The sequence below is a fragment of the Tursiops truncatus genome, chromosome 8 (genome assembly GCF_011762595.2).
Source record: "Tursiops truncatus isolate mTurTru1 chromosome 8, mTurTru1.mat.Y, whole genome shotgun sequence".
Taxonomy (NCBI): domain Eukaryota; kingdom Metazoa; phylum Chordata; class Mammalia; order Artiodactyla; family Delphinidae; genus Tursiops; species Tursiops truncatus.
The window spans coordinates 36,988,962-37,016,584 of record NC_047041.1 but is presented as its reverse complement, the minus strand read 5'-3'; the positions used below and the strand labels follow the sequence as shown (position 1 = coordinate 37,016,584).

Sequence of the window (27,623 nt, the reverse complement as noted above, 5' to 3'; positions counted from 1 at the left end):
TGGTCCATTTGTTCACTCTGAAACCATTTTACTTTATTATTTACTTTATTATATTTATATTAAGTGAAAATGTAGATGTACAAAGCAATGAAGATGCCAAAATATGCTTTTAAACTATTTTTGGCTGAATTTGTCTCTCTGAGATCTTCTGATCCTAACATAAATAGTTATGTGGGAAAAGTAATGGATAAAAATAAATAAACTACATCTTAAATCATTAACCTGTAGACAAAATTGGATAGGAAAAAGAACGAACATTATGAAGCATGAAAATACATATCATGAAATTATTCCTGAATGTGAGGGTTGGAAGACTCTGGAGGCCTGAAATCTATTTGTAAGGGAAACTCTGGAAGAGGAGAAAAAGCACTCCTCTACTTAAAATGGGTAAGCTACAGTCTGATTCTGAGGCAAGGAAACTGAATTGAATGAGACACTGATGTTTCTTTCATGGCCCACTGATTTAGATAATGACAGTAGTAAAAAATATATTAGTGAAGATCATTTAAAATACTGCAAAAGGGTAATAAACAGATCTGGGCAGGAATTCAGCAATAAATACATATAGATGTTAGTCTAAATACATTCTTTAAATACAGTGTTTTTCTATTAAACTGACAGTACATGAACAGCTCATTCACTTGATAGTCGTATGTTATAAAGGCATTGTTATATAACTTTAAAATACACTTAACAATGATTAAGCTTATGTTTTCTATGTACAGTGGATAAAAGTTTTATTAGACTGTAGAGTGCCATTTCATGGAAATTAAGATGAACATATGTTTCACACAAGATATTTTGCCATGAACCTATACATAAAATATATAAATGTCACATGATACAGAGAAACAAGACTCATGATCTTCAAATTTACAGGAATTTATAAAATCTTCTCTGAAGGAAATGGGTTACAATTCAGTCAAACTTCTCATCTTGAAAGTAATCCGCAGAACTGAGATATTCTTGAAGTTGATCGTATTTCTGTGTATACAATAAAAAAGCTAGTTATTTTACTCAAAGCAGTGAAGATAAACTAGGCCTTTTCAATCTACAGACACAAATAGGAGCAAGTTAATCTCATGGTAATTGTGAACAAAAATCTTTTTATTATGAACAGGGACTCAATTTCAAATAAGCATTTCTAATTCATATAAAGCATTGGAAAGAGATCAAAATGAACATTATTATTAATTTCATAACTTTCTTATAAATTATAAGTTTTCTATTATCATATTTATAGTAAAAACATAACAACTTTAATAACTTATTCAACAAAAATTTGCTGAACACATAACATATATCAAATACTCTGCTAATGACTGTTTGGGTATTAAAAAAATTGCTTTCCCTGCCCCTAAGGAGAACAGAGTTCACCAATGACAACAAATAACAAGTGCCATAAAGAAGTATAGACACTGTTACGTGGGTTCAGAAGAGAGGTTATGGTTAGCTGAGGTGACCAGGAAAGAGTGACATTTAAGCTGTCCTGGGGAAAAAGATTTGGTAGGCAACGATTTGGTGGAGAGTTTTCTCTAGGAGACAAAAGTCCACACAACAGTGACAAGACAAGAAAGTACGGGATTTGACTACAATCTGAGGTTTTGTAGGGGAATTGAGAGAGATAAGACTGAACCAAAGAGGCAGTATGAAATGAGAGTTTAGCAATAATGGGACAGGCGATGGAAAACTGCCAAAGGTGTTAGGGCAGGAAATTGACACTATCTGAGGTGTATTTTTTGGGGAAAAAAAAGGTGAAACATCTAGTCTAGAATGGTTTGGCAACTACTTACTATAATAGTCTACTGTAATAATTTAGGTAATGAGGGCCTAAATTTGAGTGACAGCAATGAAGGTGGAGAGTAGAGACCAGGGCAAGACAAGAGAAGAGAGGAATTGGGATGATTTGGAGATTTCAAGCTTGACAGATTTCAGAGTGCTTCCTTCAGCTGAGGAGATGAACTGACCTAATGGTTTCTTAACTCTACTTATGAGCTCTGGTTTTACTCCCAGTAAAGTGAGGGAGGATCCTGATAACTCTGATGCTTGTGGTGATAGGAACTGAAACTTGATACTTCTATGGACACACTTTATTCACTTCCTGGTGTTATGTATTCACCACCCCATCCCAATAATCCTGTCTTCAATTTCCCTGGAAACCCCATCATCATAGGCACTCTCTTTTTAAAGAAAAAACATTTGTTAGAATTTGCCAGTGCATATGATACTCTGTTCTTCAGCTCTAATTTAGAATTAGACATATATTACTATTATGTTTATTATATATTTTCATTTTATTATAATTTTGTATTACAATTTTCTTATCATTTGCTCTTTTCTTACACTTGAATTGCTCCTACCCTTTTAATATCATTAGTTAAAAACAGATCTCCTAGTTCAACTGTTAGGAGGAAGAATAAGAAGAATGAAGTTAGTCTAGTTGGCAGGTCTTTGGGAAGAAATGCTGAGATATCCCGAGATAATGGAAGGAAAATGCTCGGAGGAAGAAGAGTCAGGTAAGGAAAAAAGCAAGGTGTGAAACACAAGCTGGGGGAGGAATGACAGGAACAGATAGTTTGTGTAAGGTAAAAGAAGGGGTTCACATAATAATTGAGAGCTAAGAGCAGAAAGAGCCACGGATGTGGCCACTCAAGTATAATAGCACTGAGCCCTGGCATTCTAAAGGGTTAGAATAACTGTGGCCAAGAAGAAGTCATGCATCACAAGAACACATGTAGTGCTATTACTCAAAGACACACACACACACACACACTGAGGGGGAGGCAGAGTGATGCTGAAAAATGTCAGGGTACTTGATAAATCCTGAAATTTAATCACAGCACACAAAGCTGCATATGGGTTTATAATGGCTAATAAACTTCTTTGGTTTCTAGGAAATCTTTTGAGGAAGTCTATAGACAATTTTTTTAAAGTAGGAAGGATCTCAAAAAGAAAATGAAGTTCTTTGGTATTTTATGTGAAAAAAAATGTGCACATTGTCCTAAACATGCACCATCTTGAAATACCTTCAATGCCCAATGCTAAGTGTTATTCTTTAAGCATAATGTGATACTTGGCTTTCTTTTCTTAAGAATGTTTTTTTTATTCCAGGTCCCTTCTGTTGTCATGGACCTTGTTAAGCTTCCTCTAAGGTATGTGATTTGGAAATGCTTTTACTTTTTTCTGCAAGAAGTTTAATGTTCTTCCCTACATATGAAATTATTATATAATATATGTAATGCACAGTGGTTTTGCTACACCTAGTACATAATTTTTTTAAAAATGCAGTGTTCCAAAAGGTCTTTCAACTCCAGGAGAGGGTTGGCAACACTTAAATGCATCAATAAAAGCACTTAAGAATTTAATGTCATTAAGGAAAATGAAGTTGGGACTTACTGGGTAAGTGATGGCTCTTCCCCAAGGCAAATGAAAAAGCACAGAGAAGGATAAGGAGGAAAGAACTGGAAGTGAGAGAAGTGGAAGCAAAGTAAAAGATAAAAAGCTGAAGAGAGAAAAATGAGAGCAAGACGACTTAAGGGTCAAGATGTGGGGGGCAGGCAAGGGGATCAGTGGGTGGTGGTTTGTGGTGGGCAGATAATTGTCAAAAGGGAAACCAATCTTGATGTCATTCACCAGCCCAGGAGACCTCTGTGGAACTTGTAATGTCCTAAGAAGTTCCTGTTTTGTTGTTCTCATTTTCTTTCCTTTTGCTCGTAAGTGTATTCTCTAAGCTCTCTTTTTATTTTTTTCTTTTACAAATTTCCCTATGATATAAATAACGCAGGCAATGGATCTCAAGTCAGCCTTTTTCTTTTTTTAAGATTAAATATACTGAGTTGCCTGAAAATCTCTTATCTGTTCTCTCTTATACAGTCATGTAACTAGACTTGTTTTAGAAGATTGCAATCATTTTAGCATTCTTTCCATGCACCATAACAATTCTAAAAGCTCTGTGAGCAGACCAGAGCTTATGAGCTGCCAGCAGATCTTCGGGAATCCAGTGCACTCTTCAAAACCCCCACTTTATCCCTGATATCAAATTTAGTGATCAACAGGATATGGGGGAATCAAAATCAGTGCCGTGGCCTGAAACCTCTGCATTCCCCTTGATCTCCAGTTACAGTGCTCACTGCTCAGTCCCATGTCCTCAAGAAGAGGATGTGGGTGGTATTAGAACTGGCAGCCGAGATCCTTTCCTCAGATTGGCACCAGGTGCTTCTTCTCTCTCAGGTCACAAGAACTGTTCTAAAGATAGGAAGCAGACAAGCAGAGGTGAGTCCTATACTTTGTCAAAGAAAATAAGGGGACTTAATATATATGTAAAGAAAACCACATACATAAAACTGAAAGGACAGAGGTCCTTCATTAAAGGACAGTATCATTGCTGATTAAAATTTATCTGATGAGTTGAGCGAATGCTTAGAACATCAGGGCACCTATTCAGGGTAGGTCAATGATAAGCATGAAAGGAATGGGTGGAAGAAGAGAAAATACAAAGACAGGGAGAGAAAGAGAGGTTCTCTTTTAAATTTTACTGTCTTCTACTCTCATAATTTGTATCCTTTTGCTGATCAAAATTAGGCTCCAGAACCTACTCGATGAAATGGTTCTTCAATATTGAATACCTTACCTCCTTAATCCAGCCACCTTCTTTTGACTGATTGAAAATTCTCTCCACTGTTTCTTTAACCTGTTCATCTTCAACCTCTTCTGTCTTTGCAATGGAGCAACATTCCTGGTACAGCTTGAATTTAAAATGTTTCAGTTCGTGGTAAATTCTGGTACGATTAGCACAAATTCTGCCAACAGTAAACACCTAAAGGAAGAAATAAACATCATCTGCTATATGAAGTGAAGATATTGTAATGAATGTACAGCCTTTCTGGTTTTCAGATTTTCTTTAAAAGTAGAATCCAATAAATGCTTAATTTTTTTTAAATTTATACAATGATTCCTTTACCTTCTTTTATTTAAATAACCCAGTTAATAAAAACTGAGCAACTGCTATGTTTCAAGTATTGAGCTAAGCACTGGAGATGCAGAAATGAAATATGTACCACCTGTATCAGGGGAATTTACAGCCCTGGGAGAAAAACAAATGATTACAAAACAATGTGCCAAATGCTATGCCTGGGATGCAATCAACGTACAGAGAAGGGACAATTAACCCAATCCAGAAAGGAGAAGAATCCTCAACAAGGTGATGCATGAACTAAGTCTTTAAAACACAGAGTCAGCCAAGTTTGGGAAGGAGGAGAAAAATGGCTTATAAGGAAAAGGACAGCCACACCCCAAAACAAGAAAAGCATGCAAGCTATTGTATATACAGTTACTGAGGTAAAAATGCCTGGATTATGATAATTTTCTAGCTTATAAACAACATGCAAACTGAAACAAACTCTCATACCAATATTAAAAATTGGTAGTTTTTAACTACTTTTTTTCTAAAATATTCTGCGAAGTAAAAAATAACTGTGTTTTATCCTATTTGTTTCCTGAATTAATGAGTCTGATATAATTATAACACATTAGTATTTTATTGTTAGAAAACTATAAAATTTTTGATTTCTATGTTTATATGGACTTCTGGGATTCTACAATTAAGAATACTATTCTTGTGAAGTCAACCACCCATTCTCTTTCAGAATGTTTTGAATGTATACTTTGTTATACACACCTATAGCTAAAATAGGAAAACAGTATCCCTGCACTGACCAAATTAAATATAATTGTACCTACATTATTTCACTCATTGTAGAAAACGCATCAGAAAGGGCTCCAAACTTTATAACATGACCAATCTTATTCTCATAGAGTAACCTGAGGAAACAGACAAACTTCTTCCTAACTTATGTATTTGTCTCTGTGTCTACGTGCATAATAGGTTATGCTTTCATGAATTCAGTACAAATGATATAGTTACAATATTGATCTATGTAACTTGTCTTCTATCTGGCAAATAACTGTACCGTTTTTCTGAAATCACACTGTAGGGATCACACAGGTGATGAGTTCAATACACAGTACAAGAGTATACTGATAAAGATGAATGAAAGTTAAATATGATGATCAGCAAGAGTCAGGTTTGATGCATCATCTTGTGAAGATGGTATCTGCGATACCTTAAAACCTTTCTTAAAATCCCCAAAAGTTGAAGAAAATCATGTTCAGATTTCTGTTCATGTTCTGGGAAAATCTGTTTTTCAGATCATCAGACACAATCAGGTATTATTGTTCATTGCTTACTCACTCTAAGTATCATTCCTATTGCAACATTATCATCAAACTAGTCGTATAAATTACAGTTCACTTGCCAGTGCCTCCCACTTTGAGTAAAAAGATACCACAACAGTTGCAGTGGACACTAGGGCTAGTCTCTCCATTTCTGCCATTAGAACAGATGATGTGGGAGAAGTCTCCTATGGTTGTTCTGGAAGAATAATGTGATTTTTTTACTTCTATTGCATTGTATTCTATATATTTCCACAAAACAAGAGGAATTTATCTATATAGAATTTTTAAGTTGGGACAAAAGGGAAGGAGAGGTGTTTAAAAATCTCTAATTTTTTTCTCTATGAAATAAAAATATCCACTGAAAATATTAAACATTATAATTTACTCCTTTCCATTTCTAATTCCTACCCTCTTGGTGTCTACCTTACACTTATGGAGGTCAATAAACCCAAAATTACCTTAGAATATTCTCACACTATTTTTTTCCCAAATGTGATCACATTTTATATGGAAGAGCCTAAACCATTGTTAGTAAGGCTTCATAGAAAACAGTAAATGTAAACAGTAAATGGATATAGTAGTTGCATACACTGCCAAGTGGACCTCTCCTTTCACCCCACCCCTGTTCTACTGTATTGTTATAGCCCACTATACCTTATGAATTAATGCATACAGTACAACACAGCTTATATTGTAGCATGCTATTTATATGAAGTACTAAAAACAAGTAAAATGAATCTATGCTGTTAGAATAGCATCCTTAAATGTCCAGAAATATATTCAGAGAGTACTTTTTATTAACTAATTGCATTTCTAAACATTAAGGACACTATTCTAGGGAATTCCCTGGTGGTCCAGTGTTAGGACTTGGCACTTTCATTGCCGAGGGGCCAAGTTCAATCCCTGGTCAGGGAACTAAGATCCCAAAAGCTGTGCGGCACAGCCAAAAAAAAAAAAGAAAGAAAAAAAGAAGGACGTTAGTCTAACGAGATAGACAGTATTAAAAAACTTGCCAGAGAGAGAGAGAAATGATAAGTTCTGTGATGATTATCTTAAAGCAGATAAGCAAAGTGACATATAAATGATTACTAATCCACTGTGCAGGGTTAGCATAGTTCTATGAACTGATAAATCTGAAGACAACTATCTCAGTTACCAGTGTGAACTAAGGTACCCTACATACCAAAGATATAATTGGAAACAAAGGTAAAAACTGTCAGCAAATTTTCCTAAAGCAGAAGATGGTGATTGCAAGGCAATAGAAATAATCTGATTTGTAATTTATTAGATACAGCATGGAGAAACGTAAATTAACACTGTTTAACAAATTAAAGCAAGGAAATATAATGAAACATGCATTACACACATCTATAATATCCAGCTCACTGTAGGTAGCTTTTTGAGGTATTTCTCTAGGCCCTCAAATACAGAGGAGCAGCCAGCTTCTTAAGGAAATTAAAGTATGGAGAAGAAAGAAAAAAGATCCTCAAGGAAAGAGGAAGGATGGGAAGAAGTTTGGATTTTGTTCCTAGGTCTCTAGGAACATTTAGTGCAATAGACTGAGTTATGGGATTCTCTTTCCTCTTGGCCTGTTCTTTGCATGGACACATTACACCTTGACACTTGCCTCAAAATTACTGCCTCCTCCCACTGGTTCTTAAGCATCTTGAGGAGTCTGGACAGACTCTGGGCAAAACTGAAAAACTGACTGTTTTCAGTCCTCCTAACTGCCTTTCAGATTTCACATATTTTTCCTCTAGGCGATTTCCTTCTCATCCATGCTCTCAGACTTTACCATAACCTGGTGGTCCAACGCCTCTCATCTCAGTACACTACCCAAGACTGCTGTAACTAAAACTACAGTCCCTCCTCAGTAGCCGCAGGGGATTGGTTCCAGAACCCTCCCTGATACCAAAATCTGCAGATGCTCAAGTCCCACAGTTGGGCCTCCATATCTGCGGAATCCTCTCTGCAGATTTAACCAACCGCAGGTATAAACATAGTACAGTCAACCCTTAAACAACTAGGGTTTGAACTGCACAGGTCCACAGAGACAGGGGTTTTTTTCAATTAATACACAGTCGGTCCTCTGTATCAGTGGATGCGGAATCCATGGAGGGAATTTCAGAGGAAGATCTCAATATTAATATTTTTGCATTTATAAGTGCAACAGTTTTACAAAGATTTAAAAATAGAAGTAGTACACATTTGCACTTTTTCTTTCTTCACATTGCATTGCTCTGTTCTTGTTTATCAAATACATTTCTTCAAATATTTCAAACATTTTCTTCTGTTTTGTCTATTCATTCAAAATTAACAGGACCTTAAATATATAGTGATTGCTCTAGGCTCTGAAACACTTCTGATGTAGTCTAGGCTGAAGCACAATTTTCCTTCAAATCTCATATTGAGGTGAATAGGCCTCTCTGTCTGTGGATTGTCAATTTGGTAGATTATCTGCCCTAAAATTTCCATTGGGGTCAAATTCTCCTTTGGACTCCCAAAGGACTTCTGCTTCCCCTGCCCCAGTTACCTCCCTTTTCATCCTCATCCTATACCCTCTCCCCTCTCCCCCGCAGTTTGGGTGATGTATACTTAGACAGTATGCACTATTTCAGTATCTGACTGAATTTGGAGTGAATCTGCTATATAACACGTATTTTTCACATTCAAAAACTGCACACTCTTTCCTTGTATTCTTTTCCCTTCTCCTGGTGCTTTCTCCATTTGTGAAAATAACTTAGTGTTACTTGTGCAGGCTTATTTAGTGAAAATTTCTAAATGTTGAGAACTAAAATGAAGGGAAAAAATACCTGTTTATCATGTGACATGAAATCATCTATTTCCATAGTCCTGGTGTTATATAACTTTCCTGATAAATGCACCGAATATCTACAGTGGCGATTCAATCCACAAGCCTGGCAGGAACAGTTCTCAGGATTCTTCAAATGGATACTTACATCAGAATAATTTTCTACTCGCTCCTGAAAATAATTTCAAAATGTAATGAAGGTTTAAAGGATAAGAAAAGCAACAATAAAATAAAACATAAAAAGAGCCCAGCCAAATTAAAATCAAGGTTAGAAATCACAATGATAGGGCAAGATGTAAGAGCAAAACACACTGGTATTTCTTACTTTAGTACTGAGCACAAGATATATTTAAATTTTAAAAGTGAATTTATAATTTAGGCTAGTAAATGAAAAGAAACCAGATTAGGAAAAAAATTAGTTTCATAATGCTCAAACTTCTGTTACTATTAAGCAGTGCTTTTCACAGGTTTTGATTTACTTCTTTTCCCTCTTCTCATCTCCAGATATAATAGTTAGTTAAAATAGGAAAGAATGAGCAGAAAAAAATTCAGAATAATATAATAAAATGATTAAATTCATTTAGGTTAGTAAAAAATTAAGAAAAAACAAGATCACATTCAGTCTCCATTGTATGAATTATATTTTCCACAAAATATCCCAGAAATAATTTAATTCTCCTATGGTTTCTTACTAAAGTACTAGGAAAATAAACAAGTTTGAACTAGGATTTCTAGGTCGCCAGTATTGCTATGGCCAGTCTAATAGGTGAGTTAGCAATAAGTAAACAAACTCAGAAAATATTTGGTATTCATAAATAAGCTTTATTAAGCTGTGAAATTACTTGTGCTTGAGTAGTTTTGCTTACGCTCTAGACCTGTGCTAGATACTACTGCTGTAATTAGTAGCGTGGATCAGTTTACCACAATATTTGAACTGCACACAATGAGCACATTAGCAGGGTCACTAAACTGCATTCTCTATCAGCCTGACAGTAATTAAGTATCCAATATAGTTTCCTTTTTACATTGTATGATTCACAAAGACATTGTCTTTTGTCTACTTTTTACTGTTTCTCATATTTCATGGTACTTCATGACACATGTCACTTACAGGCTGACATTCAGAGTGAACAGATGACTAACCATCTTCCCTTCCTGCTTCTCTGGTATTCACAGAAGCACATGCTGAGATGAAAGGTCTATCAGCTTGGTTCTCTGAGTGACTACAATAAACAGAGCACCCTTATTGACTCACATTGGACATATAAGTGAAAAATAAACTTTGTTGGGTTAAGTTATTGAGATTTTCGTTGCTGGTTTACTTTGTTTGTCACATTATTTATTTTTGCAGCATAACCTAGCTTATCCTGACCAAGATAGTACTGAATCATCTCTGTCTCTAAATTTTTAAGCTAATATTTTCTTGTATATTACAGTTATTATTTCAACATTGGGTTATTCAAACTCAACATAACCTACCATAGTATGGTAAAGCATACTACAGCAGAATGGATGGGCTTTGAAGTCTGAGAAACCCTACACCTAAGGTTTCTAGGTTCAAATATTGGCCTGCCTGGCTAATTACTAGCTGTGTAACCTTATGTTACTCAATTTTTCTGAGTCACAATTTTCTCATCTCTAAAATGGAGCAAATAATAGTACATTCCTTGAGGGGTTACTCTAAAGATCAAATAAGATACCTTACTTTGCATATCAGTTACCTGGGAAAATTAAATGATCAATATGCTATTGTTTTATTAAAGACAAATATATATATACCACATCCTAAGAGCTATGCTATGTGCTTTACCTTAAAAGTAAATAAATATTTTCTCTATCTGAGGAATAAACTGGAATTTACAAAAGTTAAAAAATCACCCAAAGTCAAAAAGATATATATGGTGGCCCTAAACTCAAGCTATTCTCCAAATTGAAGTCTTTTAATTCTTTTTTTTTATAATCCCGTAACTGTCCTTAAACCTAATCCATCTGTGGCTAATTTATCATCAGGTAATTCAAGGCCAAACAGGCCTTGGATGAAGCCAAATCTCCTCACATAAATGAGGTAAAGTAGCTAACGATTTAAGTGCTAGAAGGACTATAAGGAACTTGAACTTCTACTATCTTGCCATTTTCCTCTTGCTAATTATTAGAAGCTACAATGTTAGAAGTAGGGAGGAAGAAAAGACTTAAAAATCATATAGTACAGCCTCTACTATTAGAGATCATAAAATAGAAATCTAGGTGATAACATGAAATCAAATATATCTTATAAATTAAAAAGATGTTTCCCCCAAATTGGTAGAACTACAAAATCTTAAGGTGGAGAAGGATGTCAAAGACTACATAAGTCAGTGTTTCCCTAATTAAGTTATGGGAACCAATATCCTAGAAGGTAATAATAGGTATTTCATGAAAAGAAGCCTCATAGTGAAACACAAATTTGGAAAGTATTATATTCTACATTGCCCTCTTGAAGATTTACAGTATAAATTCACACATTAATGCTCCTTGAAAGTCCTCCAGTTAAGTTAACCCTACTGTTTCTCAACCTTCTTTAACAATGAAACTTTTTTCTGAAATAATTAACATCCTGTGAGACAATCTCCTCATTTTAACAGATGGGCTAAGCCTTAGAGATGTTCTAAATTTACCATTTAGGACTACTTAATTATTGGATAGATATAACAAGTGTGAAAGACTAAAACAATTATAGCCTTTAGAAGAGATGAGAAACAACAAGCTGATTATTTAACAAAGAAAATTGTTAATAATTTAGAAGATTATTCAGTGTGACTGGTTATTGAAGGACTGGAGTGGGGAGGTCTCCCACTCCAACCCCACCCCATCCCCCGACCAGAGATTCAAAAACAAATAAAACTATACCTTATATTGCTCTTTCCAACGACTTCTAGAGACTAAGTTCTCTAGACGAGGCTGAACAAAGCGGTTATCCAAATAATGAAGAGATGTCAACATATCTTGTGCATATGATTTTTGCCTGGTGCCATCTGTTCAGGGGAATAATAACAACAACAACAAAACCAAGCACTTTGCCCGTATAAAATATTTAAATAATTGCATAAAGATTTCTTCCCATAGTTTTAAGAAGATAACTTGCTTGGTTGGTTAGAAACATTTTAAATTTAAAAAAATTAATGAAGTTAAAGAAAATCCTTCCATCAGAGCATTAGGGAAAGGAAGGAGCCACACAGGCTCTCTAATTGTTCCTTGAACACATCAAACTTACTCTTTTCTAAGGGTCTTTACACTTGCTGTGCTCTCTGCTAGATCCATGCATTGCTTCCTCCCTCACTTCATTCAGGTTTCTGTTCAAAAGATACCACTTGGGAGACCTTCTTTGACCAATCTAACTAACAGAGTTTCCTTTCCTTTATCACTCTTGATTTCCTTATCTTATTTTATATTTTTTCAAGAATTAATCCCTTAGGTGAAATCATATCATGTTATATATTTGTTTACTCATTGCTGTCTCTTCCATTAGACTTTACGCAACATGAGGCAAGAATCTTCCATGTCATAGTCATTGCCATATTCCTAGCCCTCAAATAATGCCCAGCCCTTAGTAGGCACTCAACAAATATTTGTTCAATAAAGTCTGAATGAAATCTTACTCTGGAACTTTGGTAGACATTCAGCACAACATATTTATTGTCTTTATTAAGAGCCAGATTCCGTGCTAGATACAAGGGGTGTGTATATAGAAAGTATGGTTCTTCTCACACTCTTGAAAGGGAGGAAAGCAAAAATACATTTTCAATATATATGAAAAGTGCATATACATCAGTGCCACCATACTCATACTCAGGATAATGACAGCACAAATGAGGGAGTGACAAATATTATTTGAATGGGTCACAGATAGCTTTCATAGTGGAAATGATTTCATACTCACTTAGAAAATCTAAGGTAGGAAGGGATTATACTCTAAGGAGAAACAACGAGGCACAAAAGCATAAAAAAGCATATAACTTTTGGTGAAATTCAAGGAGCTTAGCGCTTAGGCTGGGACAACACATGGGTGTTGAATTACCCTGCTGTTTAATTAGTATATGTCCTGTATCCTCAAGTTCACTGTGAACTCTCAAAGGGCAGGGAAACTATTTCTATTGTACTTTCACATATCACAAATAATAAACACTAACAAGTTTTTCATGTGAATGGACTTTTGCTGTAGTTGATACTAGAGGGAACAACTGGAGGGCCTTAAGATTGGGTCTCTGTGGTTTTGTTTATACACACACACACATATATACATATAGAACAATGAGGCTGCTTAAAAATTGGGAAAAACCCCTGATTCTTCCATTCATATTATTAACTTACCATATAATGTTCCCAGAAAAGATTTATCTAGAGCATTGATCAGAAGAGCCTTCACAACTCTTTCAAAGTGAGTATAGTGGTCACTAAAAGAATCTGAAATTAATTTAAAATAAGTATTAGAATCCAACAGACAAAACAATTGCCTAAATACAATGGGTTCCTTTCTCCAAGGCTAAGAAATTAAGAAATAGGAGAAATTGCTTAATTATCCTAATTTTATAGCTGGCTCAGTGACTTGTCTAGTCACTGAGAATGAAGATGAAAAAGAGAGAGGATGAAAAACTTCCCAAAGATCATATAGTTAGTAAGTGTTGGAACCAAGGCTGGAACAGACACTCTGACTCTAGATTTCATGCTACAATCCCCTACATAGATGTTGTTCCGCATGGTAGTTAGATTTGATACTTTCATACTTCAGAACATAGGATTTTAGACGTGAATGGGAAATTGGAGAAAATAAAATTCAAATCCTTCAAGACTAGTACAAATGACTCAATGATGAAATAACTTATTACACAACTAGATAGAGGCAGAGTCAGGAATAGAGCTCAGACCTCCCCCAGAGCTTTTCTCATCACTTTAATCCCTATATTGGATGGGCTTCTGTGGAATACCCCAGAAATATTGTTTCTAACTTTTCTCCATGATTATAAAAAATTTCAAAAGGATACAGGAGAAAATAAACAATATTCATATTTAGGAATAACTTGACTTTTTCAAGGTAGCTAATCACCTTCCCCACACCCAATCATTGGATAGTTTGGTCATTCTGTTGATTTTCTGTGCATCCTTTATCATGTATTTCATATATATGCTAAGGTTTTGTTTCAGCCCCATCTGCCCTTCCTTTCCTACTGATCTGGCTGTCATTCTCACATCAGTACAATATTGTTTTACTTACTGCAATTTTATGATTACTTTTTATATCTGGTGGGGCAAGTCCTTCCACTTTATTTTTTGTTTTCAAATGTTATTTATTCTCATGTATTTGTTCTTTCAAGAGAACTTTAGGATTGTGTTTGCAAAGCTGAATCAAAACATTAATTTCAGAAGATATAACCTCTTGTATGATTTATTACCTCCCAGAAACATGCTTATCTCTTCTTTTACTCACATTTCCTTTCCTTATTCCACAGTAAATTTTATTCTTGTACCTGTAAAGTCATGCTTTTCTTCTTAAGATTAGGCCTGGTAATAATTTTGTTCACTAGTGTAAATGGAATTTTCCCTCATTATATCTTCTAAATTATTGACAGCATATAAGAAAACTACTGAGTTTTACATATTTATTGTGCATCTGGCATTTTTTGAGATGTTTTTCTAAGGAAAATGAGCTTCCTGGAACATTATAGAGCTGGTGAGAGAGATACTGTTTGGGAATTCCTGGCACTGACTGCTTTCTCCCCTACCCTGAGGAGGATGTAGTCTTGCTAGTGCTAAGTTTATTTCAAAAACCAAGAGAATGTTTATAAATATTCTCTTATTAGAGAATAGAAGCACATGGACTGTTGGTGTACTTTCTTCTGAAATGGAGATGTAAGTCCAGTGTAAGAGGGCAGGGGCAGAGCAAGAAATGGGCCCCTTTTTCTACTCCAACAGGTGCCTCCCACTCATATAGAGAAAAAAGAACTTAAGAAAAATATGGAAATAGATGCTGCATCTACTCCTACTCTCAATATATTCATATCCTTTCTCTTAACTTCTGTATCTTTGGTTAAATAAGTCAGAAACTGATAGCTTGTGTATAATCATATTATGTTCAATAATGTCTTTTCCTTTTCAATAGTTATATTTCTTGTTTTACTTTCACATCTGTTGCATTGTTGAAAACACCTAGAACAAAGTAGGAAATATTTTTGTCTTGTTCTTTATTTTAAAGAGAATACCTCTAGTGCTTCATTATGATGTTAGATCTTGGTTTAAAATATTCTTTGTTATGTAAAGGACATATGCTCATATAACTATTCATAAGACTTTTTGGAAAACTAGATATGGGCATTGAATGTTATCAAATGCCTTTTTAGAATCTATTGAAATTATTATTTTTTCTCTTTTGACATATGCAACACATTAATATGGCACCTAATATTAAACAATTTTTATAGTTCTAAAAAGAATGGTTAGAGGACTTTTTCTTTACTCTTGTAATTACAAAAATACTTCCTTCATATGCCTGTTTGAAAATATTTTTCATCAACTTAGGATGTAAGCCTCTTTAATCTGCATAAACAGGTGTGTTTGGCAACTCAAAAACATTTTCTTCTATGATACCTTTGAATTCACATCTCCATGTGTCTTTATATCCAGAAACATGGTAAGCCTCTGAACACATTCAAATCTTTTATATATCTCACTAAGGTTATGTAATTTTCTTCCTTTAGATTTCCATTTGTTCTGTATTCCCCCCGCCAGGAATTTGTGAAATAGGGTCTTCAATTCTATTCCTTTATGTATTATCTCCTCCTTTAGAAATGATGTTTTATTTTTCTCTCTATGCTAGAAGCTTCTAGGGTTTAACCTACATATCATTGATGAGATTTTCTGTACTGTTAATTCTGCTCTCTACTGCTTTCAATATAGATTTTATTTCTGACTTTATATTTTTCATTTCTGGCAGTGTATCCTTAACTACCTCCCTTTCACCTCAAATTGTTCTCTCCTCATTACTATTTCTTTTTCATAGATTGCAAAGCAAATGCTTTGTACAATTTTCTTCTGTTTCCTTTAATGAAACATTTTTTCATGGGCATTTTCTTCCCGAGTCTTCAGGGCAGGGTTACTTTTCCCTTGTGCCATATGATTTCACTGGTACTTTTTATTTATCCTAAAACAAGAGGAGGAGTTCTCGAGAGGATTTAATATTTAACATAAATTGTTGTGAGACTGCTCTTAGTCATACCATGCATGTTGATAGAATGATTCTGTTTAATTGCTAGGTGGAGACTAAGTTAATGTTCACTCTATCTAATTTCCAGTATTCTAGCAAGGCACTAGTAGACTGAGATGTACTTTTATAATGTACTACTTGGTTCTCTGTCACTCTGAACATATGACAGAGTACTGGAAAAATAATATAATCTTTAGTATCTACAAATCTGAAGGTGTTCCTATCTCTCTACCTGTGTATAACATTATTACCATGTGAACTATATAGATCTGTAATACAACAAACCATTGCTAGTCCATCCCTCTACTTTCTTTGGTATCTTTTCTGGGAGTTGCAGTCTCAGAATAAATATGAATAAATAATAATAGGGATTGATGAGAAGCAAAAAAGACTGTCTTTTAAGTGCTTCAACCATGTAGCAGGAGGCAAACTATTCTATTTTAAGGTGTTACAAATGTGTCTGTCTTTCAGAGCCAAATGGCAGATAGCAAGGAAGTAACAAAATGTCTTCCTACAGTAGAACTGTTCTCTTCAAAAAGGTAAAATTGCATATGCCACTGATTGTGAGTCTCAAGTGAGTGCTGAATTTGGAGTTCTGAACATTTCTCCCAAATTCTGATCACATGTTGAATATGAGTAGTTGCCACTGTTCTTATAGAAGTTGGGGATGGGGGGAGAATGAATCTGGGAATACTAGCCTAATTACAACCTAACCCAGGCCACAGAAGGGTGTTCACTATTCATCATATAGATTATTGCTTTAACAAGAAAATGTATGTTGATTTTCAAATGTAAGAATTGATTTATAGCAACTTTTAGAACATAATCCCTTGGCATATCAAAAACTGCCTGTATTTAGCTTCATTTATTATATTCTTAAATGGCATAATCATTGTTACGTATTAAAAACATTAATCAAATCATAAATCATCACATAAAAATATGTGTTTTTTTTTTCCTCTGACGTATTAATAAATCTGGTCACGCCTAACATTTTTGTTTCTTAAAACTATAAGACCAAGGAGTCTTCAGTCAATATGTTTATCTTAATCATCCATCCATCCAACTAATAAGTTCTTATAATGTGTCACCAAGTCTAATGTGTATTAGGATTACAAAGAGAAGTGAAGCTGATTAACGATTTAAGTAATTTTTTGGGAAGTAGGGATGCTCATTTGGATTTCTTTACTGAGCTTTACTTTTTCACATACCATAAAATTCACTCTTGGGTGCACAGTTCTGTAACCAAAACACGAAGTTGTGTAACCACCATGACAATCAAAAAAACAAGTTCTACCACCAGCCCAAAACTCCCTTATGCTCCCTCTCAATCATTTAGTTTTGCACATATTGAGTCTGAGATGTCTGAAAGACACCCTGATGACAAGGTTCAATAAAAAGATTTAAAAATTGGGCCTTAAGACTCTGGAGAAATCTGTGCTGGAAATAAAAGTTTGGGAATTTCCCCATAGATTGGGCTGAAGTTATGGGGCAGAGACTGCCTGAAGCACAAGCAAAGTGAAGGTAGTTTGAGGATGGAACCTTTAGAAACATCAATACTTACATGGCAAATGGAAAAAAGAGGAAAGCAATATTATAAAGGGGAATGCAAGAAGCGAAAAAGAGAACTTTGAAAGTGAGAGTTGTCAATGGTTAGTGGCAAAGCACACAGCAATATCAGGTTAACGTAAGAACCAAAGCACATCTTGGCAACTAAAAAGTTATCACTAACTTTGGTGAGAGCAATTTCACTGGATCGATGGGTATAACAGTCTAAGCACAATGCTTTGCAGAGTTACTGGGAGACTTGAACCAAAAGATAAGATTTAGAATGGTGGCTAATAGAACATGCTAACTCAAGGGAGGAAAGGCATTAATATGGTTACAAGTTGAGAAAAGAGAGCTTGTAAGGATAGAGCCAGAAGGAGAAGCTTCAATTAAGAACACATAAGATAAAATCTATTGCATAGAAAATGAGGTACATCTCCTTCTAAGGTGGAGATGCTCAATAGTAAAAGCAAGCACAGGACTCCTTGATATTTACCCAAATGAGTTGGATACTTATGTCCATAGATATATTTGCACACAAATATTTATAGCAGCTTTATTCATAATTGCCAAAACTTGGAAGCAACCAACATGTCCCTCAGCAGGTGAGTGGATTAACGAACTGTGGTAATCCATACAATGGAATATTATTCAGTGATAAAAAGAAATGAGCTATCATGCACATTAAGACATGGAGGAAACTTAAATGCGTTATTAGGTGAAATATGCCAACCTGAAAAGGCTACATGCTGTAAGATTCCAACTATAAAACATTCTGGCAAAGGGAAAACTATGGAGACATTTCAAAGGTCAGTGGTTGATAAGGGTTCTGGGGTGGGAGGGAGGGAGGGATGAGTAGGTGGTGAACAAGGCATTTTTAGGAGAGTGAAACTGTTCTGATATTGTAATGGTGGATACCTGTTGCATCATTATACATTTCTCAAACCCATGGAATGTACAACACAAAGAGTGAGCCCCGACACAAACTATGAACTACAGTTAATAATGTATTCATATTGGCTCATCGATTGCACCAGATATACCAAACTAATCCAAGATGTTAATAACAGGGAAACTCTGAATGAGGGGTTATATAGGAATTCTCTGTACTTTCTACTCAACTTTTCAGTAAATCTAAAACCTCCCTTAAAAAAACAAAAGCAAGCATAAAAGTGTAGGATAGAGAAGAAAGTTAAAATAGTTCCCATGTGGTGGACTTTTATTTTCATTAATTAACAGGAGTGTTTATGAGTGGGTATCTCTCAGTAAATGTTCTATCACATTCTAGATATTAATATCCAGAATGATGGGACACTTCCTAATTGAGTTTTCCTGGGATTCAAATGTCCAGATGGCAGGTGAACCAGTGCCTACTGACATAAGGAAAACAGTCATTAACTTTCAATACACAGATGCTTATCACTGGCATTTCTGTAACTGATAAATTTCTTGAAATTTGATTCATACCTAAATCTACTAATTTATCTAAATCATGGTATCTAATTTGAACCATATTACACTTAACTTTAGTAAATATGCCCTTTAATTTTTTTTGGAAAAAATGCATTCTTGAAGAAAAAAAATGTTTTCATCCAACAGAGTTGTACCAGAGTTGTAAAACATCATAAAAAAGTCTTTAAATTTATGTACAATTATAGGGATCAGAACAATAATACATATTTAAAGACATCCTAAATTTTCAGGGCCCTATTATTTATATTTTCATTGTGTGAAAATATAAAAGATTCTAATTTCCTGATAGGTTTCACTGAGTTTCACTTCAAAAGATCAGATAACACCTGTGGTTCTCAAAGTGTGATCTGTAGACCCCTGGAAGTCTCCTAGTCCATTTAAGGGGATCAGTGAGGTCAAAGCAATAACACTAAGATAATTATCTGCTGTTTCACCATGTTGACATTTTCAATGATGTTGCAAAAGTAACTATGCATAAGGCAGCTGACCCCTTAACATGAATCATGGCTATAGGATCAAACTACTAGTAATCATTATAATCATTCCTATGCATTCAGTAAAAAACCTACTTTCACTTAAGAATGTCCTTGATGAAGCAGTAAAAATTATTACTTTTATTAAATCTTGAATCTTGAGGATACACCTTTTTTGTATTCAGTGAGATGAAATGGTAAGTATGGATAAAGCACTTGTGCTGCATATCAAGTGTAATATCGTACTTTAAGAAAAAACTGAGTTGGGAGTTAAAAAAGCCTCATTTGTCAGGTTTACTTGAAATACCATGTTTACTTGAGAGAACTATTGACCAGCTATGTTATTCAGGCATTTGTCAAGTATTTTGTCAAAAATGAGCAAAGAGAAACTGTCATTTCAAGAACTCACAGTATTTGTTACCAAAGATAAAAAACAGATTTTTGAGTAGAAATTAGAATTTTGAAAAACTTGTATTTGTTACTATGAGCTTGACAACTTCCCAATACCTAAAGAATTTTCTGATGAGATTGGTGGTGATATTAATGAATGTGATTTCTTAAATACTGTATAATGAAATGTGTCAAAATATGGAAGAGCTACATAACCCAGTGAACCAATATTTTCCAAATGATCAGTGCGTGATGTTACAAAATCATGCATGGGTAAAAGATCCATTCAAATTACAAGACAAACCAATGGAATGTAATGTTAAGTACTAAAAGTTCATTCACATGCTTTCACATTCCATACTGCAAACTAACCTTTAAGAAACTACCACTTGTTCAATTTTGGTGTGGTGTCAAATGAGAATATCCACAATTATTTTAAAAATGCTTTAAAAACAATCCTCCCTTTTCCAGCTACCTATCTGTGTGAAACAAAATTGCTTTCATCTAATATCACAAAATATCACAACAGACTGAATGCAAAAGCCGATATAAGAACCCAGCTGCCTTCTGTTAAGCTAGATGTTAAATATATTTATTAAAATGTAAAATAATGCCATTCTTCTCATTTTTTTGAAAAAGTTATTTTTCAGAAAAATATTATCTAACGAGCTTATCACATTACACGAGTTACTTTAAGTCATTTAATTAATAGATATATTTAAAATTTCTCTTTTGTATTTCTACAATGGTAAATGTTGATAGATATAACCCACAGAAACAAAAGCTCTTTGGGGTCCTCAATTATTTTTAAGAGTGTAAAGGGTTCTCAAAACCACTAAAATAAACTATTATTAGACAAATTTACCTGAAAATGAAACCACAGTTCCTAATCAATGATTTAGAACATGATAGTAAAAGGCTGATTTGATACTTAGTATAATATCATGATTAGAACAAGTCATAAAACATTCTCTTGATATTTAACTTACAAAGAGAATTCTGCTTTACTAATTTCAGTTTTTCTCCTCGTTGGCTTTTATTCTCTTCATCACCCTCCTCATCTTGCACTACAAAGTCATCAATAACATAATCATCTCCATCTTCATCATATTCATAATCATCTTCCTCCTTCCCCTCCTCCTCATCATCATTTTCATCACTGCTTGGGCAGGATTTCTTTTCAGAGTCCTAATTAAATTAAAACATACCTTTTAGTATTTTTGGTAAAGTGTACCTTTAAAAAATTGTCAGTATGGGGCTTCCCTGGTGGTGCAGTGGTTGAGAATCTGCCTGCCGATGCAAGGGACACGGGTTCGTGCCCCGGTCCGGGAGGATCCCACATGCCGCGGAGTGGCTGGGCCCGTGAGCCATGGCCGCTGAGCCTGCGTGTCCGGAGCCCGTGCTCCGCAACGGGAGAGGCCACAACAGTGAGAGGCCCACGTACCGCAAAAAAAAAAAAAAAAAAATTGTCAGTATGGATGTGAAATTAAGATTAAATCTGAAATAAAAAACTGATTTGTAGAAATTAATTTTATATTTTAAGGTTAAAAAAATCTTATGTTAAATGTTGAACTTTTGAAATTAGGAAGAAGATAATATACCCTGGTAAGTGAAATAAAATGTTTAAAATCGACATTAAGATTATAAGTAGAAATTAAAAACAGGAAAGACCAAATTTTAAAGAAGTCTTTCAATTTTAAAAAAGAGTGAAAGAATGCGGCTCATAAAAAATATTATTAGATACAATACTGCAATCAAACATGTTCAAGGAAACTTGACTAAAAAATAAATTTTAGAATTATTGTGAAATAGAACAGACTCAAGCCCTTTGATTTTTATAAAATACTTAAAAAGTTAAAAACAGTAACAAAACCAATAAAATATAACACACCTCAAAATCTCTACTACTACTGCGTCTCTGACGAGATCTCTGTTTTGAGAGGTCTTGCAGTTTCTGGAGCTGTTCTCGCTTTCTTGCAGCTAAAGTTTTTTCAGGTTCTTTTTGCTCCATCTCCACTGAAGAACATTCATCTTCAACCACTCTACGTGGATGTTTAACTCCCACTTTTCTAACAAGGATATCACTGTCGTCACTTTCATCACTGTCGTACATCACAGAGGAGGTCCTTTTTCTCTTCCCTCGCTTGATGTGTTCTTCTTCTAAATCCTCCTCTGTTATTTGTCCAGAGTGTTTGTTGAGATCATCTTCCTCTTGACCTGAATGCTTTTCATGATCTGGTAAGTCAATACTTCCATGTTTGGTTTTGTTCTTTTCTTCTTCATATGTTGAACTGTTGCCAGTGTTAATGAGATGCTTACTATTGTTTCCTTCACTTTCAACTTTAATTAATTTAAGCTCTCTTTCATTTTCTGGCTTCTTATTACTATCAAGCCCCTCGTTACTATCAGGCTCTTCGTCACTGTCAACACTTTCATTACTGTCAACACTTTCATCACTATCAAGCTCCTCATCGCTCTCAAGTTCATCATCACTATCACATAACTGTGAGAGACTACTTCTTTTAGTCCGCCTCCAATCCACTCGAGATTTCTGTTCACACTCTTGAGTTTTAGAATTTTTCCTTGTTTCATGTCTTCTAATATGTACCATTTTCACTTAAGCTTCTACAAAATAAAGTTATTAGGAATATAATAATGATAACCAGATTACAACAATGAATGCATTTATGGTACAAACTATATTTATTTGGTGTTATTAAATGGTTCACAAAGGTAAAATCACATGAAATATCTGAGTGAAGATGGTTGCATAATTTGCATAACAAATTATGGAACAAATAATTTATTGAACATCTATGAAATCATCATATGAACATCTATTCTGAATTATGTTGTATGTTGTGCTGATAGAGGTTCATAATTAAGAAAAATGCAAGGTAGTATTCATTTAGTACCAAATGAGTGATAAAAAAATAACTGCAATAAAAGTGTAAAGATGCAGGAAGATCAGAACAGCAAGTGTTTCACTGAAAATTTTATTGAACAGATATGATCTGATAGACCGCTGAAGAACTGATTAAATTTGAACAGAAAGAATGAAAGACAAAGGGATTTCAGGAAAAAATGATAAAGTCAAAACTTTGGCACTGAGAATGAACATGACATGTTTAATAACAAGTGTGACCAAAAAGGTGTGAAAAAAGGCTTTATGCTGGAAAAAAGAGACCAGTATAGAAAGGTAGGGTGGAATTACAGAATGATTCCTCCCATAAGCAAAGAAGGATTCTGAATAAATTACATGAATTATAACATAAAAGTTAAACATTTATATGAAGAAAGTTATAAAGTACTAAGTGACATAAAATAGATAACAGTGCAAAATTGAGTGATAACTTATCTACCAAGATTTCAGCCTCCATATATTTTAGTAAAATGGCAATGGCTTTAATCCATTAAAAGTTAAAGATACAATATAATCCAATAGAAAACTTACTAACAATCCAATAACATAGGTGAAAAAACAAAAAAGTTTCATGGCGAAGCAGAGCATGGTACTGGGAAGGAAAACAAATGATCTAAGTTCCTGATTCAGAAAAGGGTGAACACCATCAAAATTATCACAAGTATACAGTAAAAGAACAATTAGAGACAATTTAACTAGAAAAACGGTAACATATATATACTTCTGTGGTTGCTAAGGAAAATAGAAATATGATCACGATGCAATGAGACTGACCTCATAATACACATATAAGAACTTATGTATTCAACTGAGTGCTGTCTCCTTCAAAGAAATCACATTATGAGGTTGATTGTTCTAATATTTCCATGATGGCACAGAATATTCTGGAGATTTTCTATTTTATTTTCAAAAAATATGAAAATAATCATACTTCATTTTTTATCCCAAAGAGACATTTAAATATCCACTTTATTCACTTGTCTTAGTTATAAGGGACTGTTACCAGCTTCCAGAAATGAAAGGCAATTTGAAAAGATGAAGATTAACTACTATTAAAGATATTTTTTAAATGTGCTGCAAACTCTGATGGTAATTCCAAAACTAGAACGCCAGAAATTTTTTGAGCAATGGCAGTGTTACTGAACCCAGTTTATGCCTTCCCAAGATGATTATATTTTTAGTTGGGGGGGAGATACCACCCATTTCATTGCACAAATTCTGTTATGTTTATAAGGCAATGTGACTGCTTCTATAATGGTAACAACTCATATAAAATCAGAACAACAACAGTTGCTAAGATTATACACAAGAAATTATAATGTAGGCGACCTTATGACAGTAACTGCTACAAGATACCTTCAGCACTGTAACAGCGATCTACCAAATCCTAGTCCATAGACCAAATATTCTGCTATTTGAAATTACACTTAGGTTGCATTTTACAGAAGGTTTATATTAAAATCAGCAAAGAATAAAACTGTGTGTGGTCAAAATTACTCTTTTTAAAGATCTCTATATTACTCTTCAAAGTATGGATTATTGTATACCATACTGCTGCAAAATATGTCCCCCCAGTTTCTCTTTCAGGTTTTAAACAGATTACTGTTTTTTTCTTTTTATTAAACACCAGATAAACTAGGCAGGTTATATTTTGAAGCCATATAATACAAAGAAGTATTTTTTAAGCATATATAGTTATAAATTTGCATAAGCTAACTGTGCATGTGCTTTACACTACAATAAGAAGGTAAGGCTTTTTTATAAATCTGTCTGAATTGGGAGAAATAATGAAAACAAGTTTATGAAAACAAAAGACAGATATGGCCTCAGCAGATACACTAAAGTATGGACAGGAGGAATATTAAGATGATTTTATTAGTACTCAAAAGCAGTTTCATACACACTAGATGATTATCTTACAAAACTATACCATGTGCAAAAGACAGTTATCATTTCAAGAGGTGATTCCTATGACAATAATAGAAATGATTAAGAATGTCACACTATTCAAATATCTATGACTGCACAGAGTTAAGCTATTAAAAAACGCTATATGTATAGTAATTTTCAGTACATTTTCAAATATATTTTAAAATCCTGACACTGATCCTAAAAGGAAGATATTGTCTATCTTCATTTATAAAAATCAAAGCCAAGGACGCAGAGTTTAAATGACTTACCGAAGATCACACAGCTCGTTAGTGACAAAGCAGGGATTAGAAACCAGATCTCCTGATTCCCCATCCAGTGCTAAACAATGACTGCTGCCAATATTATATTTGTACAAGGTAGGAAAAGTTATGCCTTCAAGAAGTCATTATTTTATCTCTCATTCAGGCTAAATTTTAGTTTCTGAAAATAATCATTAAAATAGTTTGACTAAGAGTTTACAAACATGCTTTTTAAATTATGTAACTGGATTTTAGTGCACATGAATTAGGCCAGAAACTTCTGTAAATTATTTATCTAACAGGCAAGAAAAGAATGTGCAAGAGAGATGAAAACTTGCAGACTTCCCTCTACCACCTTACTGATGACACTGACCACAAAATTTAAGGGATTCCCCACTGAGTCAAAAAGTAAAGATTCCAAAGAAAGGCAGTCTCTGATGAGAAAAAAATTATTTTGGAAAGCTGCAGTATTGAATATTTGAGGAGACAAATTTTATGTAAACAAATCAAATTTCATTTGGCCAACTGCCAAATTTCCAGGGCGTCTCATATTTCAAAATTGCTGTTTATATCAATAACGTCAAAAAATCTGTCATTGAAAAGGAAGATAATTTGATTATGGTTGGCTCCTCTTTTTAAGTGTGGATACTTTTACTGTGTGAGCTGGGGAGGGAAGAAGGATGACAGGGAAAAGGTGAGTGAACTGAACCTGAAGACAGAAATGAGAAGATAGAGCCAGGCTGATGGGTAAGACATCTCTTGATCATTATAATTCATTCAGAAAATAATCCATGCAAATGGATGTAATTTCTATATATGCTGAGTATACACTCAATTTTTTGAAATGAAAGTTTTATCAAGCTTCTTTAATGATACCTTACCTTTAGGCAAAGAGAAAAACAGGGACTCCACACAGAGAGCATTAAATAAGTGAATGAAGATGATCAATACTATCACATCTTTGTTTCATGGTTAAAATCATGTAAATAGCACATACTATCCTGTCTGCCAAAGAATGTCAAGGCGATAACCCATAAGGCTTGTGTTCTTTCTCTAGCATGGTAACTCTACAACTAAAAAGGGTACTTTGATGCCACCTGAATTTCTCATCAGAAGAAATATCCTTTATTCTAAAGTTTGAGGTTAATTCATCAAGAAAAGATTCATTCTAGGAATCATCGACTTGCCCTATGAACAATGTAGGTGGTAGTTTACACTTAAAAATTTGAAGGGTGGTGGAACCCCAGCCATTACTTGAAATTCCACCAGAAGGGATGCATCCGATTTGTAAAACATTACCCCTCTTGATGTTTCCTTTTATATGACAGTTTGGAGAGGAAACCTTAATAAACCAAAGAAACAGTCATTGAATGTATACTATGCGCCAGCACATGCTCCGGAGCTGTGGCGTTTCTAGAATTCAACAACACGGTCTCTGCTCCCAAGGAGCTCACAATCTGACGAGATTACTTGGGACACCAAAACAAGCCAGCGTAATACATGATTTAAGGGCTACAGAATATGATTCTTTTTTTGTTCTTATCGCAGTGCTGTGAATAAATTTATCATAGTTCTTCCACTGGCTGGAAAACAGGGCAGCACAACAAAACAGAAGTGGGAAATAGGAAAATACGAAAAACATAAAGGGAGGAAAGCCAATGTCCCCTACTTAGATTTACGGTTTAGTACTCCAAAATTTCGCACAGAGTGGATCCTGCCGGCTTGCTATCTCCGACAACTATAGTATTCATTAAAATCTGTAACACTGAAGATGGTTCGCTAAATTCAGCAGGGATGAGGGGCCTAGGAAGGAATAGAGCCTCTCGGGAGTTAACACCACAGTCATTTTCATGATTACAAACCTGTCTCCTCGGCGGGACGTAGACACCTGGCGCAGATCGCCCGCCCGTCTGCTACTCACCCCCAGGAAGGAGGAGGCACCGTAGCTAAGAAACGGGACCCTCTGACAGAGCTTCGCGATGAAGTGCGCGGGACGTCACAAACCCCCGGACCTTAGAGGAGCTCGGCTCCCAGAAAACAAACAAGGATTTGGAAAAGCCAGAAACCCGCGAAATTACCCGCGGAGCCCCGCGCATCAGCCCTGCCCACTTCCCCTTCGCGGAAGTAACTGGCACCCCGCCCACTGCAGCTCTGCCCCGGCGGCCCGCAAGTGGAGCGACGCGCGGAGGGCAGCCGTCCCGCCTACCCCGAGAGCGCCGGCGGGAATTTTTTTATCCCCGCCCTTCTAATAAACCATCAGCAGCCGGAAGCTTGCCCGCACCGCACCCACGCCCTCACCTTCCAAATCTCCTCTGCCTCCGCCTCCACCTTTGCCTCCGCCCAGGTACCCAGTCCAGACTGACGA

At 35.0% G+C, this 27,623-nt stretch overlaps 1 protein-coding gene across 2 annotated transcripts; it reads right to left on the bottom strand.

The window, feature by feature from the left end:
• CCDC82 (coiled-coil domain containing 82) lies at positions 1 to 27,578 on the bottom strand. 2 transcript variants are annotated; one of them, XM_073808278.1, is made up of 8 exons: positions 27,557 to 27,578; positions 22,056 to 22,789; positions 21,154 to 21,352; positions 13,394 to 13,486; positions 11,933 to 12,057; positions 9,048 to 9,218; positions 4,631 to 4,816; positions 1 to 984 (listed from the first exon to the last, which is right to left on the bottom strand). In XM_073808278.1, exons 2-8 carry the CDS (start codon positions 22,773 to 22,775, stop codon positions 919 to 921), a joined length of 1,560 nt encoding a protein of 519 aa, XP_073664379.1. In that variant the 5' UTR covers positions 22,776 to 22,789; positions 27,557 to 27,578; the 3' UTR covers positions 1 to 918. The 2 variants fall into 2 exon arrangements, with proteins under 2 accessions (XP_073664379.1, XP_004314596.1); XM_004314548.4 differs by lacking the exon at positions 27,557 to 27,578 and adding an exon at positions 27,121 to 27,549.
• Between the last annotated feature and the right edge of the window lie 45 nt (positions 27,579 to 27,623).

Bases quoted from the DNA above. Each gene is read 5' to 3' on its own strand.
- CCDC82 (XM_073808278.1), bottom strand. From the start codon at position 22,775: ATGGTACATATTAGAAGACATGAAACAAGGAAAAATTCTAAAACTCAA. The intron at 13,487-21,153 runs GTAAGTTAAATA...AATTAATTTCAG, and splicing joins AGTAAAGCAGAATTCTCTTT to ATTCTTTTAGTGACCACTAT. The intron at 9,219-11,932 runs GTATAGTTTTAT...AATTATTTTCAG, and splicing joins GTTGGAAAGAGCAATATAAG to GAGCGAGTAGAAAATTATTC.